This window comes from Akebia trifoliata, chromosome 4 (assembly GCF_017979445.1).
Source record: "Akebia trifoliata isolate Shusen 1 chromosome 4, ASM1797944v1, whole genome shotgun sequence".
Lineage (NCBI taxonomy): Eukaryota > Viridiplantae > Streptophyta > Magnoliopsida > Ranunculales > Lardizabalaceae > Akebia > Akebia trifoliata.
In genome coordinates, this window is record NC_141378.1 from 8945323 (window position 1) to 8962459 (window position 17137).

At 34.7% G+C, this 17137-nt stretch overlaps 1 protein-coding gene and 2 non-coding genes across 3 annotated transcripts; all 3 read left to right on the forward strand.

Annotated features, from left to right (window-relative positions):
* The first annotated feature begins 3484 nt into the window (after positions 1–3484).
* LOC147403571 (uncharacterized) lies at positions 3485–6202 on the forward strand. The gene is made up of 3 exons (XM_086437668.1): positions 3485–3882; positions 4735–5073; positions 5448–6202. The coding sequence occupies exons 1-3, from the start codon at positions 3592–3594 to the stop codon at positions 5937–5939; spliced, it is 1122 nt and encodes a 373-aa protein (XP_086293794.1). The 5' UTR covers positions 3485–3591; the 3' UTR covers positions 5940–6202.
* An 8716-nt stretch (positions 6203–14918) lies between these two features.
* LOC147403572 (small nucleolar RNA R16) lies at positions 14919–15002 on the forward strand. Its single transcript, XR_015178191.1, has one exon. It is a non-coding gene; the product is annotated as a small nucleolar RNA R16 (small nucleolar RNA).
* A 218-nt stretch (positions 15003–15220) lies between these two features.
* Positions 15221–15302, forward strand: LOC147403573 (small nucleolar RNA R16). The gene has a single exon (XR_015178192.1). It is a non-coding gene; the product is annotated as a small nucleolar RNA R16 (small nucleolar RNA).
* The last annotated feature ends 1835 nt before the right edge of the window (positions 15303–17137 follow it).

The window sequence follows — 17137 nt, forward strand, 5'->3', positions numbered from 1 at the left end:
TTTTAAAACATGACAACTAGTCAGTAACGTACTTGGTAAAGTCTATGGGTAATGGTATCCTAAGCCTGAGTTTAATTTTCGTTATCATAAAATTATTGATCTCATTAAAAATAGGTTTACCAGAAAAAAAAAAAAAAAAAAAACACGATATCTGTGTCTAGGATAGAGTTTGCACCAAATCCTGATCCTACATGTGGCAAGAATTAAGAAGGGTTGAAAGGACACGAGAAATTATATTCCAGCACAGTTCAACCCCGGGGTACCTGTGGTCTAGAACAGCTCAGCTTAGCTGAGCTGAGGCGATTACTTTTCAAGTAGAAGAATAGATGGTTGGGACAAGTTCAACTGAAGGCCAGTTGATTTGGAAAAGTATCGCAATAATCTGGGAATGGATGGACGTTTCAATTACGCTCTTTTATAAATGGATAACTTTCTATCATTCAAAGGCTTTCTCTTTAACTTACCTGAAGATCCATAAGAGGATCATTGAGAATCCCCCGAGTAAAGAAAATTGTGACATATCAAGGAAATGGATTAGCATATAAATAGAGGAGGCAATGAAAGGCGGGATTTATTATTTTTATTTTTTGTGAGGGTTAGAGAGGGATGTGGTTCAATTTTACAATCATTATTTTCTACAACTTCGATTCTAAGTGAAGCATTGGAGGGTATTTGACAAGTACCACACCGATGCCCCCAATTCAACAAAAGAAGGTAGATTCACCATTAAAGCTAGTGTTGAAGTGTTTGAGGCACATTTAAGAAAATAACTCTACAAATATCTTAAAGATCCAAGACTCTTGAATCAACCGGCTTAGGATTATGATGCTTCTTTCTTCCCCTTATGTTTCATGAAATGGTAGACATAAGGATACTCCTGATGATAGTCTGGAGATTCTGAACAACATCTTAAATTTGAGGATCCAAATCCTAATAGAATTTGGATAGCGGTTATGTTTGTCGCACTGAAGGCCTTAGTAAGATGTTTACGAATGCTTGTAGTAGTTGGGAAAGCCCTAACAATGGAACAACTTGTGTGAGACACTTGTCAATCAACACGGGGCATAACTAACAAATGAACCCGTTATTTCATTAAAGTTTCTATTGACTTAATCGTTAGAGTGTTATGATAGTTGGATTGGCATTAATTGAAATGAAATTTGAATCAATTGTTTTTTAGGTCTGTACCACGAGGTATAGTGAAGAAATTGGATTCGCATGTGGTATTAAAGTCAACGGTAAAAACAGACCATCTGTTACTTTTCGTGGTGTGGGCATGAAAAGAAGAGAATCAATTATTGACTGATATCCATGTTTCTTCTGTGTTATATGTTTGAAATTGAATATCAAAATTTCAAACATCTATAATCCTATTGAATACCTATGGGCTGGGGTTGGACAAATTCATGTTTATTCTGCCCGACCCAACCATTAGATGGATTGGGCGTGATAACTATTTTGAGGCTCAGTTAACATAGGACCTTCTACAGCCCAACCCAAACCTGACCGGCCCATAGGCAACCCTACTTGGGGAGGTTTCCATTTCAGCCAAAGAGAGGGTGTATGTGTGTGTGTGCGTTTATTAAAGCCTAACACAATTATTTTTTATGGAGATATGTATGGCAATTAATAGACGGAACATTCAGAGATCTTGATGTTGAAAATTGAGTGCAAAGACTAAGAAATATAAAATAAGAAATGAATATTTTCGTGAGAATGTCGGAGTAATTCATGTGAAAAAATCGAAATAGCAAAAATAGCACAATCGCACAAAATACAAGGATTCACATGGTGCGGCAATGTGCCTATGTCCACGGAATAGAACAAGAACAATCACTATTTTTTCATACGTTTTACAGTCCTAGAGATCTCTATTTATATAACTGAGAGTTACTAAAATAGAAACCCCCAAAAATAGAAAATCCCTTAAGAAAATATTACACGATTATCCTTTTCATACATTTAAAAAATCAAATAAGATGGTTTGCACATGTTCAATGAAGATAGATTGATACCCAAGGAATATACAAGTAGAATCTTCAAAAAGTATGACGGAAAACCCAAAAGAATAAGGATTGAAGTAGTGAAAACGGATAATAACTTACTTTCAGTAACTAAAAGACGTAACTCTCGTAATAGTGGAATGGAGAGACAGATTCAATCTCTTGACACGAGTTTTGCTTAAACCAAGTCCATGGATGGATGGACCAATAGACCCTCAGAGATTCATGTCCACGCCATGGCTTTTTTTGAGCGGGTATAAGCCCAATTCACCAAGGTAGGTACTCATTTTTCGGGTGACTTGTTTTTATCTGGGCCTAATGACCCATGATTGTTTGGCCCACTTCGATGGGCTTACATTCCTAGAATCAGCTAAATAAATAAAGTTTTTGAAAATAATACAGGACTGCACGTAATCCCAACCAGATCAACCAATCACACGAAGCCATATGTATTAATCATCCTCAATTTACAAAATTACTCACATTAGGCGTCACGCGATTAATGGGTCGATTGGCATTCTAGCAAATCCCATATCGACTTTCCTCTGAGAAAAAATTTCTCAAAGTTTTCCTCTTAAAGATTGAAGACCATAGATTCTTGGGTGATGAATGGTTTTGGCAAGAGGTTGAAGATGAGCGCATTTTAATTATTTTCCATTAATGTTCCTTAGTAGACTAAATTCAAGGTGTATGTCATCAGTTTGAAACACAGAGTGTTATCCAAGATATTCACGAGGGGGTATGTCTAAATCGACCAAATGAAAAGGCAAATACATATGTTCAATACCGAACGAAATCCTTTATATTGAGAGCTGCTATTTGCACCCCAATTTTTTTACTTATTATACCTCAATTTTTGAAATTATTTTTCATACCCTAATTAAAAATTAAAACACACTATTCCAACATTACAAAGGTTTGGCTCAAATTATTATCTTAACATTACAAAACATTGCAACATATTCAAATCTTAAACCCAAAATAGAAATTAAAAAAAAAAAAATATAAACAATCACCAACAACAACTAGAGAGAGAGAGAGAGAGAGAGAGAGTGTGGTTATATTGGCACACAGCTTTTACTTATGAGTCAAGTATCAGTGACTCGTGAAGTATGACTCAGTAGAAAACACCTGATCTCTACCACGTAAACATAAATCCAATGGCTGGGATTTATACATATTCCCATAATACATATCTCAAAGATACTTATCCCGAGGATAGATCATGTTTTTTTCCATGAGTCATGAATTACCGTATCCTAGCCCTTATTTTCTTTATTTTTAATTGGAGTGTAATGAGTAAGAGTTTGGGTGTCAATAGCAGTTCCCTTTATAATTGAGCTTGAAATCAACCGAGTTGAATTGACTCGTTGAGCAAATATTATATGGTCCAAAATATAAACATGAAGTATGCATTATAAAATCGTGCCCACACGACCGCTATATGCAAGGTCAGCCTTAATCAAGGTGAGACCTCTCATTTCCATGCCTAAGCGCCTACTACGCCCAAGCAAATCTAAAGAGGGAAGGAGAAGAGGAAGGTAGCTTTTTCTAAGGCTACCTGCTCTCCCTTTTCACCCTCTCTTCCATGAGGAAACTTTGCCCTAATTTCGACAGAGAAGACGGTTTGGAGACCGTTCTCGAGGTCCCTATCCCTGACGAAGCGTTCGCTAGCATGGGCAGCAATACAGCCACTCAATGGCAGAACATGCATTCATGGGTTAAAACTCAATCTGTGGCCAAGTTATCACCTTTGGCTCCGCCAGCTGGACATAACGCAGAGCTACAACTCCTACTCAATGTCATGGGATCTCCCCTCATTCCTCTTCAGGTGCAATCGAGTCATGCAATCAATTGCCATATAAAAGATTGTTCAATTGTAAGGATGATTTTCGATCTTTTTTTTTATTTTTAAACTCTGCAGTTAAGCATGATTGGGTGATTTATATAGCTGTCATGCTTAGTCCTCCTTCAGATGTGAGACTAAATTCAAAAAGATTGTCGCCCATGTTCCATGATTTGATGATCCTGGCTGTTTGGTATATGGAGTACTATTGAGATCTAGAGAACAAACTTGTAATAATAGAAGACATGACTGTAGATAGAATTGAATGGAATAAGAGTCGATATAAACACATTGGAATTAATAGAAGACATTACTTTTGATAGAATTAAATGTAGAAACATGAAAAGTCAATTCAGAATTTCACATATGACTAATAGAACCAAGTTTAACAAGTGAAATTTTGTAAATTAGGGATTCCCTTAATACACATGGGCTCTTGTGATTGGTTCGTCCGAGGATTCTGTCAAATCCCAGATGGACTCTTTGTGAACATTTTTTTTTTCAATTCTTTACATCCAAAATATTTTTTAATCATTTGAAGAGTATTGTAGTAGAGAGATACCCTAAATATCTTGGATAAGGCTTTAAACTGATAATAATGATGACTATTGAACTTTTTTTTTTTTTTAATGCAATAGGTTGATGAACATTAAGATCATTCCATTAGGTTAATTTTTCACCTTGACCCTAAGTCACATGAGCGCTGGCACAAACACATTAGAAATTTAGAATTAATAGAAAATATAACTTTATATAAAATTGAATGGAGGAATAGGATTCAATATATCTTTATCTCAAATTTTAGGAATAAGACTTTGACTATGATGTCAACGATATGTCAAGTTTTTTTTTTTATACTAACTCGTAATTATAATTTGTCAATAGGAAGCTTCAACGGCAAAATATATCGTTCAACAATATATAGCAGCAACGGGAGGACAACAAGCATTGAACTCGGTTAACAGCATGTATGCTATGGGAATGGTGAAGATGAGTGCATCTGAATTCCACATGGGCGACGAGTCCATGAGGGTGAGGGGCAATGGTGAGATTGGCGGATTCGTGCTTTGGCAAAAAAATCCAGACTTATGGTACCTTGAGCTTGTTGTTTCCGGGTGCAAGGTTAGCGCTGGGAGTGATGGCAAGGTTGCATGGAAGCAATTAGCCACCCAACAATCACATGCTTCCAAGGGTCCTCCTCGACCCTTAAGACGATTCCTTCAGGTAATTCTATTACTAATGTTTATTTTATTTATTTTGTAATTCTTTTAGATATGAAGAAGATTCGTTTAAATGAAAAAAAAAAAAAACTTCAAATCCTATTTAACCATAAAAATAATTAATATCTGCTCTCACTACCATCAACTTAAACTTTTTTTTTTTTAGGGTGGGTGACCTTTTGGGAAGTCTTCATGCAACACTCTTTTTACCATAGAAAATCTCATACCTGCTTACGTTAACTTCAACTTGCACGTTCTTTTTGGTCTTCCTCTTGCTCTTTTAAAACCTAAATCTTGAATAAAATTACCTTAGTTGTAATAGGTCAATTGCAAAGCATAAACCCTAATTATTATTATTACATTAATGGATGTTCATAGGGTTTGGACCCCAGGTCTACAGCCAACTTATTTTTGGACGCGGTTTGCATAGGAGAAAAGATCATCAACAATGAAGACTGCTTCATATTAAAACTTGAGACGAGTGCAACAATACTTAAAGCGCGAAGCAGCAACAGCGTTGAGAACATTCATCATACCATATGGGGCTACTTCAGCCAAAGAACTGGTCTTTTGATCAAATTCGAGGACTCACATTTACTAAGGATGAATACCAAAGGCAACGAATCCTTTTGGGAGACAAGCATGGAATCAGTGATCGAAGACTATAGATACATTGATGGCATCAATATTGCTCATAGTGGGAAGACCATGGTCACGCTGTTTCGATATGGAGAGGGTTCAGCCAATCATAAAAGGAGGATGGAGGAGACATGGAGGATTGAAGAAGTTGATTTTAATATATGGGGGTTGTCCATGGATTGCTTTTTACCTCCATCAGACCTCAAGAGGGATCAAGACAGTGGTGAGTAAAGTATTTTTTAGAGTGTCAGAGAGAAATCTTTGATTTGGCAAAAAAAAATTGTGTATATTTGAAAAAAAAATTATTTTTTTGTATGATCAAATCTTCTCCTTTAAAATTTTTTTTTTTATTTAATTGGGCAACTTAGATATATCTCCTTTGGCCATTGACTTTTATTGAGTACGTGCAGCAATTTCCTTGACCTTGTTTGGTACGCAGCAAACCATAACCATTGGCTAATATTAATTTTGCAATAAATTTTTTATTTTTTTCATTTGTTCGAGGTATCCGAGTCATTTTAGAGTACTCAACTAATCCTCAGAGCACATAAGGTCTCCCTGTGCAAAATATACCATCGCTTGGTGGCAATGAGGAAATCTCCAATGAAATCAGTTTTAATTATTGGTTGATTTTCTTGCATTGTAAGGATTTTTTGTTAAAATAAAATGTGAGAATTTTTTTAATCTATTCCCCCTTATCTTCAATCTCTTATTTGAAAATTTTGAATTTTTATTTTTTATTTGGAAATCCATTGTCTTTAACTTATCTTATGTTATTTTTGAGCTTTGAAGGTTGAAGGACATAGAATATTGAGGTTGAAGAGAACCACTATAAAAGGAAAAAAAGATGAAAATTTGAATTCCAAGAAAAATATGTAATCACGGATCAAAAAATTGTATTTTCGGCCTTGCTTGGTATGCTACAAATTATTTGCAAATGTAAATGATTTGTTAAAATCAATTTTATCAGTGTCTTGTTACACAAGGAAAATGATTTGCATTGCAAAATTTTTTTTGCATACATCACTTAAATTCTTATGAAATTTCAGCATATGTTTTGTGGCAAAATTGAAAAGTTATTTGACTTCAACCTATGCATATCAGAATTACTAATATATTTTTTATAAAAAACAACTAATTTACAAAAGTACCCTCACTATTTTTATTTATTTTATTTTTTTATGGGTAAGTTGGACTTGAACCTATGACCTCAAGGTTGCTTTGTAATATGTCAAACCAACTGAGCTATGGGTCTAAGCCCCCCTCGCCGAACTTGTTGCTACAATATACACATAAATTTACAAAAATATCCCTCATAAGAGATTCATTCAATTACATATTAATATTATAAAAATATCCCTCATAAAAAAATTAAATTACAAAATATCCCTCAGTACTTATTACAATAACATGCATATGAAAATTACAAAAATCGCATTTAATTTTTAATTATCTTTTTCTCTACGTGAACTTGCATTCATTTTGCATATTTTTATACAATTTTAATGACAAATAAATGGTTCATACTATAATTTTCTCGACTCTTCTTAGGTCTTTAAGATAATTACCCAAAACTTTATTAAAAAATGATCGGGTCATTGGTGGAACCAAACCCGACTAATTAGTTTCGAGTACATTAGTTAATTGGGTAGCCATTGACACCTTAGTAGCAAGTATTGAGGGCACTTTTGAATTTAAATAATTTTTCCAAAAGTCATTTGCACATTTTATTTTAACAATAAATCATTGTAAAATTTTTTGCATTAGAAATATGAAATTATTAACCAAAGAACAACAATGATTTCACAAGAGATTCCTTATAGATATCAAGTAATGGTAAAATTTTCATCACAAAACATTTGCATTCATTTACAAATGCAAATGATTTCTATTTTGTAGTGTATCAAGCAGGGCCAAGAAGGAAAATGATTCCTCGGCCTATTTTCCATGCACAATCGTCCATGATCCTAAAGTGCTCTGTTGGAGAGACCGTGTTTCACATTCAGCTGTTGTGGGGTTGCGTACAAACAAAATCATATATGCTTTTCAATCGTTTCTCGAGGAAAAAGCATCTATGACTCTGTGCACACCTCAACGTCAGTGCAGTGTGAAACGCAGTTTTTTGCCATAAATAAAACATGTAAAAGTCAGAAAAAAAAAAATACTAGAGTTTTCATGTGGGACCAACGAAAGGGAAGAGAGACCATCATGAGAGTGATGGATCCCATTCGACGTTATTGTGCATCACATATTTTCACTGACGTCCATTTCTTTTCTATTTCTGATTGATTTGACTAATACATGTTGACTATACGATGGCATGAGTGGCCTTTTTTGACTTGACTTTGATCCATTATTCTCGATGATGAATCCAGTGGTATAAATTATCAATAAATTTGATTTTCAAATTCAGATTTAAGTCGACGTTAGACATTTTACGTCCGTGGGCCCGAAATTGTGTTCTGGAATTTGGACCAGTCATAACTCATAACAATCCGAAAAGAGTGGGAAAGTACTAATTGATTGTTTTTAAATCAAATTTATTGGTCAGAAATGTTTTTAAATCTTTTTTATCCAATTATATATATACCCTTAATGATGGATTCCAGCCCGTAGCCCGATTCGTAGGAGCGAGACATGCCTTCTTAGAGTATCATATCTCGTCCAAATCCCTCGATTACATACAATATCTCACAAGCCACATATACTAAGTAAGTAAAAATATATCTATGTGGGTGGCTGACAAGGAGTATACATACCTATTTTGTATTTGTATCTTTCTATTAATATGAGTACCCATTGTATATTTATTTTTATGAATTTACTCCATTAGCCTCTTTGTTATGCTAAAATAATACAATTGTATTTTTACAAAATTTTAAAAAGACAATTATATTTAGAATTTAGGGTTTTACTTCAATCTTTTTTCTAAGGATGAATGTTTGGAACCATAGCCTCGACTAACAAGAGTGAGCCAATTAGCCTTTTAGAACACCATATCTTAGGATTGTCAACGGATAGCTATCCGATTGGATAGTACTATATCCGAATTCGAATCCGAAAAAAATAATGATATCCGAATTCGAATTCAAATCCGATCGGATATCACTAACAAACATTTAAATTCGAATTCAAAAAATATATCGGATATCCGATCCGATAAAAAATCCTACAAATGGGGTTTTACCCTATGTGTGAGAGTAAAATTCCACCTATTCGAATCTATAAAAAAAATAAATTAATTTTCTTATTTTTTCAACTCCAAAATTGTAATATTCCACCTATTTCAGTATTAAATTCAAATAAAATGGGATTTTACTCAACGTGTGTGTGTGAGTGAGAGAGAGAGAGAGAGAGAGAGAGAGAGAGAGAGAGAGAGAGAGAGAGAAAAAGAGAAAGAAAGTATATTTTGATGCTCTTCGATCGGAGAAGACGATGGTTATGGAGCTCGCACCGTCGAAAAAATGGGTTTTACCGAGAGAGAGAGAAAAAATACGTACCTGGATGTTCGTTGGCCGGAGAAGAATATGGGTAATGGAGCTCGCAGTCTCACACGATCGAAACTCTCGTTCTGTTTACTTCGATTGGTTCGTGCGAATTAAGTTGAGAGAAGATAAAAACAAGTTAAATTTTTGTTGTAAAACATGAATACATAATATATATATATATATATATATATATATTATATTGGAGCGGATATTATTGAATCGGATTTCGCAATATCTGAATTCGTATTTGAAATTCATTTGAATTTTAAAATAACATCTGAATTTGAATCCGATATCCAAAAATTTCGGATAATATCCAATTTTTCGAATTCGAATTCGAATTCGGATTTCGACTATCCATTGACACCCCTACCATATCTTGCCTAAATCCCCTAGGTACATGTGATACCCCACCAACGACATATATGGAAAGATGGAAAAATTCCAATGGGTAGCCAATGAGGAGGTTTACTCAAAGTTGAAATGAAACAAAGTTATAAATGTAAATTAACCTAAATGGATGCAAGTGGGAACAAGAAAAAAATTACCCCGAGCTTGAGAGTAACACTGATTTACCAATCGCAAATAACAACACTCAACTGAAAGGCATGTTAGACAAACTTATGACTTTAAAATTTACACATGACAAATATTATTGATAGACATAGGAGAAAATAATAATAGACATATATTCTTCTCTATTTTTTTCTCCTTTTCGTGGGTATACCTACCCATTGGGTGAGACTAATCGGACGGTAACACACACAGCCCCCTTGGAAAGTCCTACATGCAATTAGTTGAGTTGAGGGTCAACCGGATCCTGGAGAGTGCCCCCAAGGAATTCATTAGATTGTGGGGTTTTGAACCCTTGACCTACCCTTCCAAAGAAGTTTATCTAATGAAGTATAAACAAATTCAATTAGATATAGGTCGTTAATTATTTTTTGTTGTTGACATATTTAAAAAAAACTATGTATAAAAATTTGAAGTGGACACATGTTAACGTATTCTGATTATGATACAACCAACCATTGTTAAAATCTATACTAGAAATAATTCCATCCAAAGGATACTTGGAGACTAAAAAGCCTAAATGATTTGGTATCCACAGTACCCTTGTGAAAAATTAGTTCATTTGTCTGAATTGACACAACAAATAATTATTTTGCTAAAATAAATAATCGTCAAAAAGGATTATGATCATAATGACCCATTTAGCAAATATTTTAAAAACATGGCTGGATCCATAATTTCGGCCAAATATATGAACATTTTGGTAAACCACCTAATCAATCATTTCTACTAACTACATCCAGGTGCGGAGCCTGATTTTCTTGTAGTGGGGGTAAATTATGGTTAGTTGTATAGTTGAAGAACTTGAAAATGAATGATTTTAATGAGAAATTCAGAGGTTTTTGATAAAAAGATGAAGAAAAGGATGTTTAGATAATTTTCAATTAGTATATGAGAAGACCCGGTCAAGAGGCAATGTCATCAACAAAAAATTGAAGGGAGGGGGGCAAAAATTGGCGGTAGGTGAGGGTGTGGGGGCAAATGGGGAGAGAGATGAGGGAGTGGGAACAAATAGGACATGTAATTAGTTGAAAATATAGCGGTGTCTCAAAGTTACGTGGGGGCAATTGCCCCCCACTAGATCCGCCCCTGACTACATGTCTACATCCAGTACTCTCTCTCTCTCAAAACAAAGAGAAATGGATGAAGTAGAAAATGAAAACAAGGCAGTCCTCCATGGAGAATCTAACAATCCTTTGGCGGGGTTTGAATCATCAAAGAATAAGCTGGTATTTGCTTGTGCAATTCTAGCTTCCATACCTTCTCTTATATTTGGTTATGGTAAGTGAGTTTTCTTTGTTTTTCATCTCTAAATAATATTAATTTTTCAAGAATCCATCAATGGGTATTTTAATTTCTTTATCTTAGTAACGTTTTATAACAGTAAAACTATGCAAAAATTAATTTCTCTAATCTTTGATTGTTTCTTGATCATCAGATACTGGAGTGATGAGTGGATCATTAACATTCATCCAAGACGATCTACACCTAAGTGACACACAATGCATGTATATAATTATGATCCCTATCTTTCACTTATTTGGATCAATAGCTGCAGGAAGAACATCCGATTGGATCGGTCGTCGATCTACGATTTTCTTCGCTTGTATCACTTTCTTCATAGGTTCACTACTAATGGTGGGTCTCACCTCAACTTATACATCTTTCATGGTGAGTCAAATCGTCACCAGTATTAGTATCAGCTATGCTCTTGTGATCGGTCCACTCTACATCTCCGAGATCTCACCCGCATCATCTCGAGGATTCTTCACATGTTTCCCTGAAATCTTCATCAATTTTGGTATCTTACTTGGCTATATTTCCTATCACATCTTCTCTAAACTCCAAGTCCAACAACACATCTCTTGGCGACTCATGTTAGTACTTGAAACCATTCCTTCAGCGTTCTTAGCTTTTGGTGTAATACTCATCATGCCCGAGTCACCTCATTGGCTCGTCATGCAAGGAAGACTCGGTGAGTCAAAACGGGTACTCGTTAAAATCACACATACTGCAGAGGGGCCGAGTTACGACTTGATCAAATCAAAGTAGCTGCAGGTATACCAGATAACTGTACTGACGATGATGTTGTTCCGGCACCGAAAAATGTCGGTTTTGTAACAAAATGGAAAGAGCTTCTCATCCGTCCTTCACCAGATGTTAAGAGAGCTTTAATCTCAGCCGTTGGTTTATATCTCTTTCAGCAAGCCACAGGAATAGATGCTGTGGTGCATTACAGCAAAATAGTTTTTAAAATGGCCCGAATAAAACTTGACACTTTTGGTGCAATGATGACCGTTGGATCCATCAAAACTTGTTGGACCCTGGTTGTATCATTTTTACTAGACAAAGTCGGTCGCCGCCCGATGCTTCTAACCAGTGTTGGAGGAATGATATTGTGCCTCGCGGGACTAGGGTTCGGGTTAACTATCATAAAGCATTCGGAAGATAAGTTATTGTGGGCCATAGATTTGTGCGTTGTGATGGTAGTTTTGTGCGTCGTGTTCTACTCGACAGGGCTGGGGCCCATCACGTGGGTCTATGGCTCGGAAATATTCCCTTTGAGGCTTCGATCAGCGGGTGTGAGTTTGGGTGTTGGAGTAAATCGTGTGACACGTAGCGTTGTGTCGTTTACGTTTATACAACTCTGTGGAGCCATTAATGTTGGAGGGTGTTTTTTTCTGTTCTCGGGATTAGCAGCATTTGCGTGGGTGTTCTTTTATATGTTGCTACCAGAAACACAGGGTAAATCCCTCGAAGAGATGGGCACGTTGTTTGGTGAGTTCAAGTGGTGGTCGTTGGTCAAGAAAAGACAAATAGAAGAGAGGAAAAATGGTGGGGATCAGATTGAGAGAACTGGACAACCTTAGTGTGTCACTAGATTAGTCCCAAAATGCAACGGGCTGATCTTTTAATTCTAAGCCCAACAATGGGTGGGCCGTGGGACAAACTGTTGTCGTAGAATATGTCAGAATCCATTCGAAGCTTAACTATGTCAAGTTGACTTGGTTAAACCAACTTGGTTCAACTCAATGATGTTATAAGTGTTAATTAAATTAATGTCATTTTTCGAATATATATATATATATATATATATATTGTGGCGACTTGTTTTGGTTTTGTACTCCTCGAGATGCTTATTGTTAGAAAATGCTTGATAGATCAAAAGGATTCTCATGTCATTATGTTCCTCCCTCTTATAAGAAACGGAGAGCAAGAAGCAGAAATGGGCAGATAATGGTACTGATGGACTGACTTTGAAATTCACTCCATTTCACACTTTGCTGGTGTGGAGATGCGCCAGAACCATGTATGCTTTTCTCTTGTATCTCGATGAAAAGCATATTTGATTCCTTACACACATCCATGTCAGCTAAGTGTGAAACAGAGTGAATTTCAACGTTTTTCCAACCAACAATTCATTTCTTTAGAATTTCCATGCGAGTGAGTGTCCCGTTCCCTTTATCTATGGGTTGGGACTGACTAATCTATTTTAGGCCCATTTTGGGCTTCAATAGTGATTTAACAATCGAGTTAGAAGTTCTAAAAGAATGAACAATAGGAGGTAAAAATGTAAATTGGGGTAGGTGTAAATATTAGGATTGTAAATGGGCCGAGCTGGGTCATAAATTGCCCGATAATATTTGGGCACCAAAACCCAGTCCCTCTAATGTTATGACTTGGAAAAATAAAATTCATCTATGTTATGTCCGGCCCACAAACATTTGGTCTTTGTTTAATTAAATTTGTAGTATATAAAATATCGGATGGATTCATCCAAATCGCCGATCCTGGACTGGTCCACTTATCCAGCTGACCTTGTAAAATTACCTAACCCAGCCCAATTATTCAGCAGGCCTCGTGAAATTACTTAATCTAACCCATCAAATGGGGACTGTTAAGATCTCCAAAATTGAGAGCGAGAACAAGACCATCATTGGAGCACATCTTTTATGCTGACCATATGTGTATTACAAACCAAGTAGGATCAGAAATGCGGTGTAAAATGAGTGGGATTTTATCGGAATTTAGCTAATTTGGGCCCTTGGAGTATATCAAAATCAAAAGATGGGTCAAAATTATTTGATGCCCTTGATCTGAGTAGTTTTTTTTTTTATTTTCTTATTGTGGGTATCCCCACCCTTCGGTTGAGACTAATCCTATGGCCATCACGGCCATGCGTATTGTCCCCTCAAAAAGTCCTACATGCAATTGGTTGAGTCAAGGGTCAAACGGACCCTAAAGGGTGGCCCCAAGGAGTTCTTGGGGTTTTGAACACTTTTAACCTATCCATCCTGAATACAAAATGAATTCTTATAAAATAAAAGAATTATAATGATAAAATAGAATTATATAGCAATTAGCAAACAAATATAGCCAACAAAATAAAATTTAAAACCATCTCTAAAATTATCCAACCCGAATGTAAACAAAATGATTTTATAGTAGGATTTGAGTCCGATTAGGATACAGAAAAAACCCGGACCTGAATATGGATATACTCTGTTCCAGTCTGGGTCCGACCCGTTTTAAGCCCTAACCGCAAAAAGGTTTTAGGGTTTTGTCGAGAACTCTATTTAAACACATTACGCTCTTCCCCTATTCTACCAGTTCTCCTTCCAAGCTCTGCTTTTCAAAGTTGCGATTTTGAGCTACTTTTTTTCATAGATGTTCTTCTACATCTCTACTTCTCGATTGAAGTTCAAATTTTCTCTTAGATTAGATGGTTATATTTTATCTTATTTCCATTTTTTTTTCCGATTATTAGCTCATATCTGCTATTTTTGAATAATCAAATGTGTTCTTTGTTTCTCTTAATTAGATCTTGTTTATTACAAATGGGTCTGTCAACAATATCCAGATTGATTTGTAGTTTATCAACATCCACAGTGGAGAATCATCGGTACCCATTTGAGATAAATGGATTTGATGAAATGGGTAAAATTTATTTTTGCAAAAGATTGCATCTGTTTACCCTCTCCTCTTGCTTGTTTGTTCCATGGCTGAGGAGTTATAACGGATGCACAAAGCGTTAGGTGGGCTTACCAACCCATTGCAGACTTTCTCTTGCCTTGGTGTCAAATGGTCTCATCGAAATCTAACATTTTTGTTTAGTTTTATAATTTTTAAATCTTATTTTGTTTTGTAAATTGGCAAATGATGAAAAAAAATCTTATCCTACACACTGAATCTCTGTGTGGACTACAAACTCCGCTTATTATCTGATGCCATTGTTCCCTCAATATTTTTTTATCATTTGAACTTCAAATAAAAAGATTTGGTTCAAAATTTTGACTCTTACTTGAGTTTCTTTATAACCTATTTAGCTTGTTTGATTATAATTAGAATTTCTTGTTCTCACATGTTTCTTTTTGAGTTTCAATTGTTATTGTTGATTTGTTACATCTGATTTTTATTACTATAACATAAGATTTGAAGGGTTATGACAGGGGAGGCAAATGATGATATAATCTTATCCTACACACTGAATTGTAAATGTAGACTAAAACTCCGCTTATTATCTGATGCCTTTTGTCCTATTTTAGATTTAAATATTTTTGTACTTTGTGTTCAAGAAACTTGGGATTATGTTTAATTTTTTGTAAATGTTGTGTAATTGAGATTGACTCAAGGTTCTCATAATGTTGTAAATTTTATGAATTCTAGTGCTTAATAAGAAATTTGGCAATTTTGAGAGCTTGACCTATTAAACTCGGTGATGAGAAAAAGCGGACGGGCGGTCAGAACCTGATGCCGTGTTGAATGTCTGCCAATTTCCCTTTGTGGAATATCTCTGAGGGTTTTAAGAACAATTTCTTAGTTACAAAGAAAGTTCTGTAAAATTTGAATCTTTGTGAGGGTATTAACAGATTACTCATACAAGTTCCATGGACAACTTTTCTGGCAAGGTCTTTGGTTTTTATTTATAATTTAGTTAATTATGAACAATTGAATATTTTTGTGTTTAATGTAATTATTTGAGTTTTTAGTGGTAATATATTATCAATGTAAACGATTGTTTTAGTGATCCTCTATAGGATATATAGATAAAATTTATTATTTAGGTTTTTATTTGATCATTAGTAACATTAAATTCCTTTACATTAGCTCTCTGTTGTGATTCTTCTGCTATGATGAAGTAGCTAATTTATGTCTGGACATCTGAGATTTGTCTATGATTTAATATGCTTCTCCTGAGCAGAGCCATACTTAGCCTTTTTTTTTTAATTTATTTTAGTTCCTTTATTACATTTGTTTTTTCTTATTTACTTCTTGTTTTGTAGTATTAACTTCTCAGTCTAGCAGCATCAACACAATATATATATATATATATATATATATTATATATATATATATATATATTTTCATCTTAGGCCCTGTTTGGTACCATTCAAAACATTTGTAATGCAAATGATTTGAAGTACTTTTTGGGCTGCAAACTATTTACTAAAATTTATCAAGGGTTTAAGAGGTTCATGCCACAAAAAAATTTCAGAATGTTACAAGCATATGCAAATGCAAATGAGATTCAAACCAATCACATTTGCAATTGTAAATGATTTGCTTCTACCAAACAGTTTTATAAAATGTTGACGTACGGCGTATAGTAGCTCATTGGACCTACCGATGTTTTACATTGTATTTTAAATGAAACGATTGTCTTATATGTATGATTTTGTAATAAAAAATAACTAAAGAGACATAATAAAATTATATAGAAATTGAATTTTATAAATTGCGTTCTTTATTTTTCCATAAAGATAAGAAAAAGGCGTGCATTTGCAAATAATTTCCACTACAAATGTTTTGCAGTAATTATTTTTAAGCATAAAAGCCACCAAGAAATCTTTGAGTCGAGTTGTATCATAATACCATTTTTGTGTGCAAAGTCACGCCAAAAATCTTTCTTGAAATGCAAGAAAGAGGAATTTACTAGTGAACTTGCCATGCAATAGATTAAAAGTTACGAAAAATATGTATCTAATGATAGTTCATAAAATCAAGTTATTATTATCAAATCTCTTATTTTTACTTTTATGAATCAATTCTATTATATGTCAAATGCCCCTTTCTTAAAAATATGAAAGTGTTCGATTACTTTTTTCAGTGAAACTGATTGTAAAATGGGTTTTTTTTTTAACAAATTCAGTTTAGAATTGCCTGTGTTTTGTTATTATCGATTACCCGTTTGCATTTGTGGTGACTCAGTCACCGTATTCAATGAAACCCACTCCACTAGCTAAATAATGAGTCGGCTCAACAATACATATGTTGATGATACTTATGTTGTGAGTAATTGTCAACCATTGGATTTTGTGTTTACAAGGTTAATCATATTCCTTAAGTCAATGGAGCCTATCCCACATG

Coding starts and splice junctions, on each gene's coding strand:
- LOC147403571 (XM_086437668.1), top strand. CDS start 3,592: ATGAGGAAACTTTGCCCTAATTTCGACAGAGAAGACGGTTTGGAGACC. Junction 3,883..4,734: donor ATATAAAAGATTGTTCAATT/GTAAGGATGATT, acceptor ATTTGTCAATAG/GAAGCTTCAACGGCAAAATA. Junction 5,074..5,447: donor CCTTAAGACGATTCCTTCAG/GTAATTCTATTA, acceptor GGATGTTCATAG/GGTTTGGACCCCAGGTCTAC.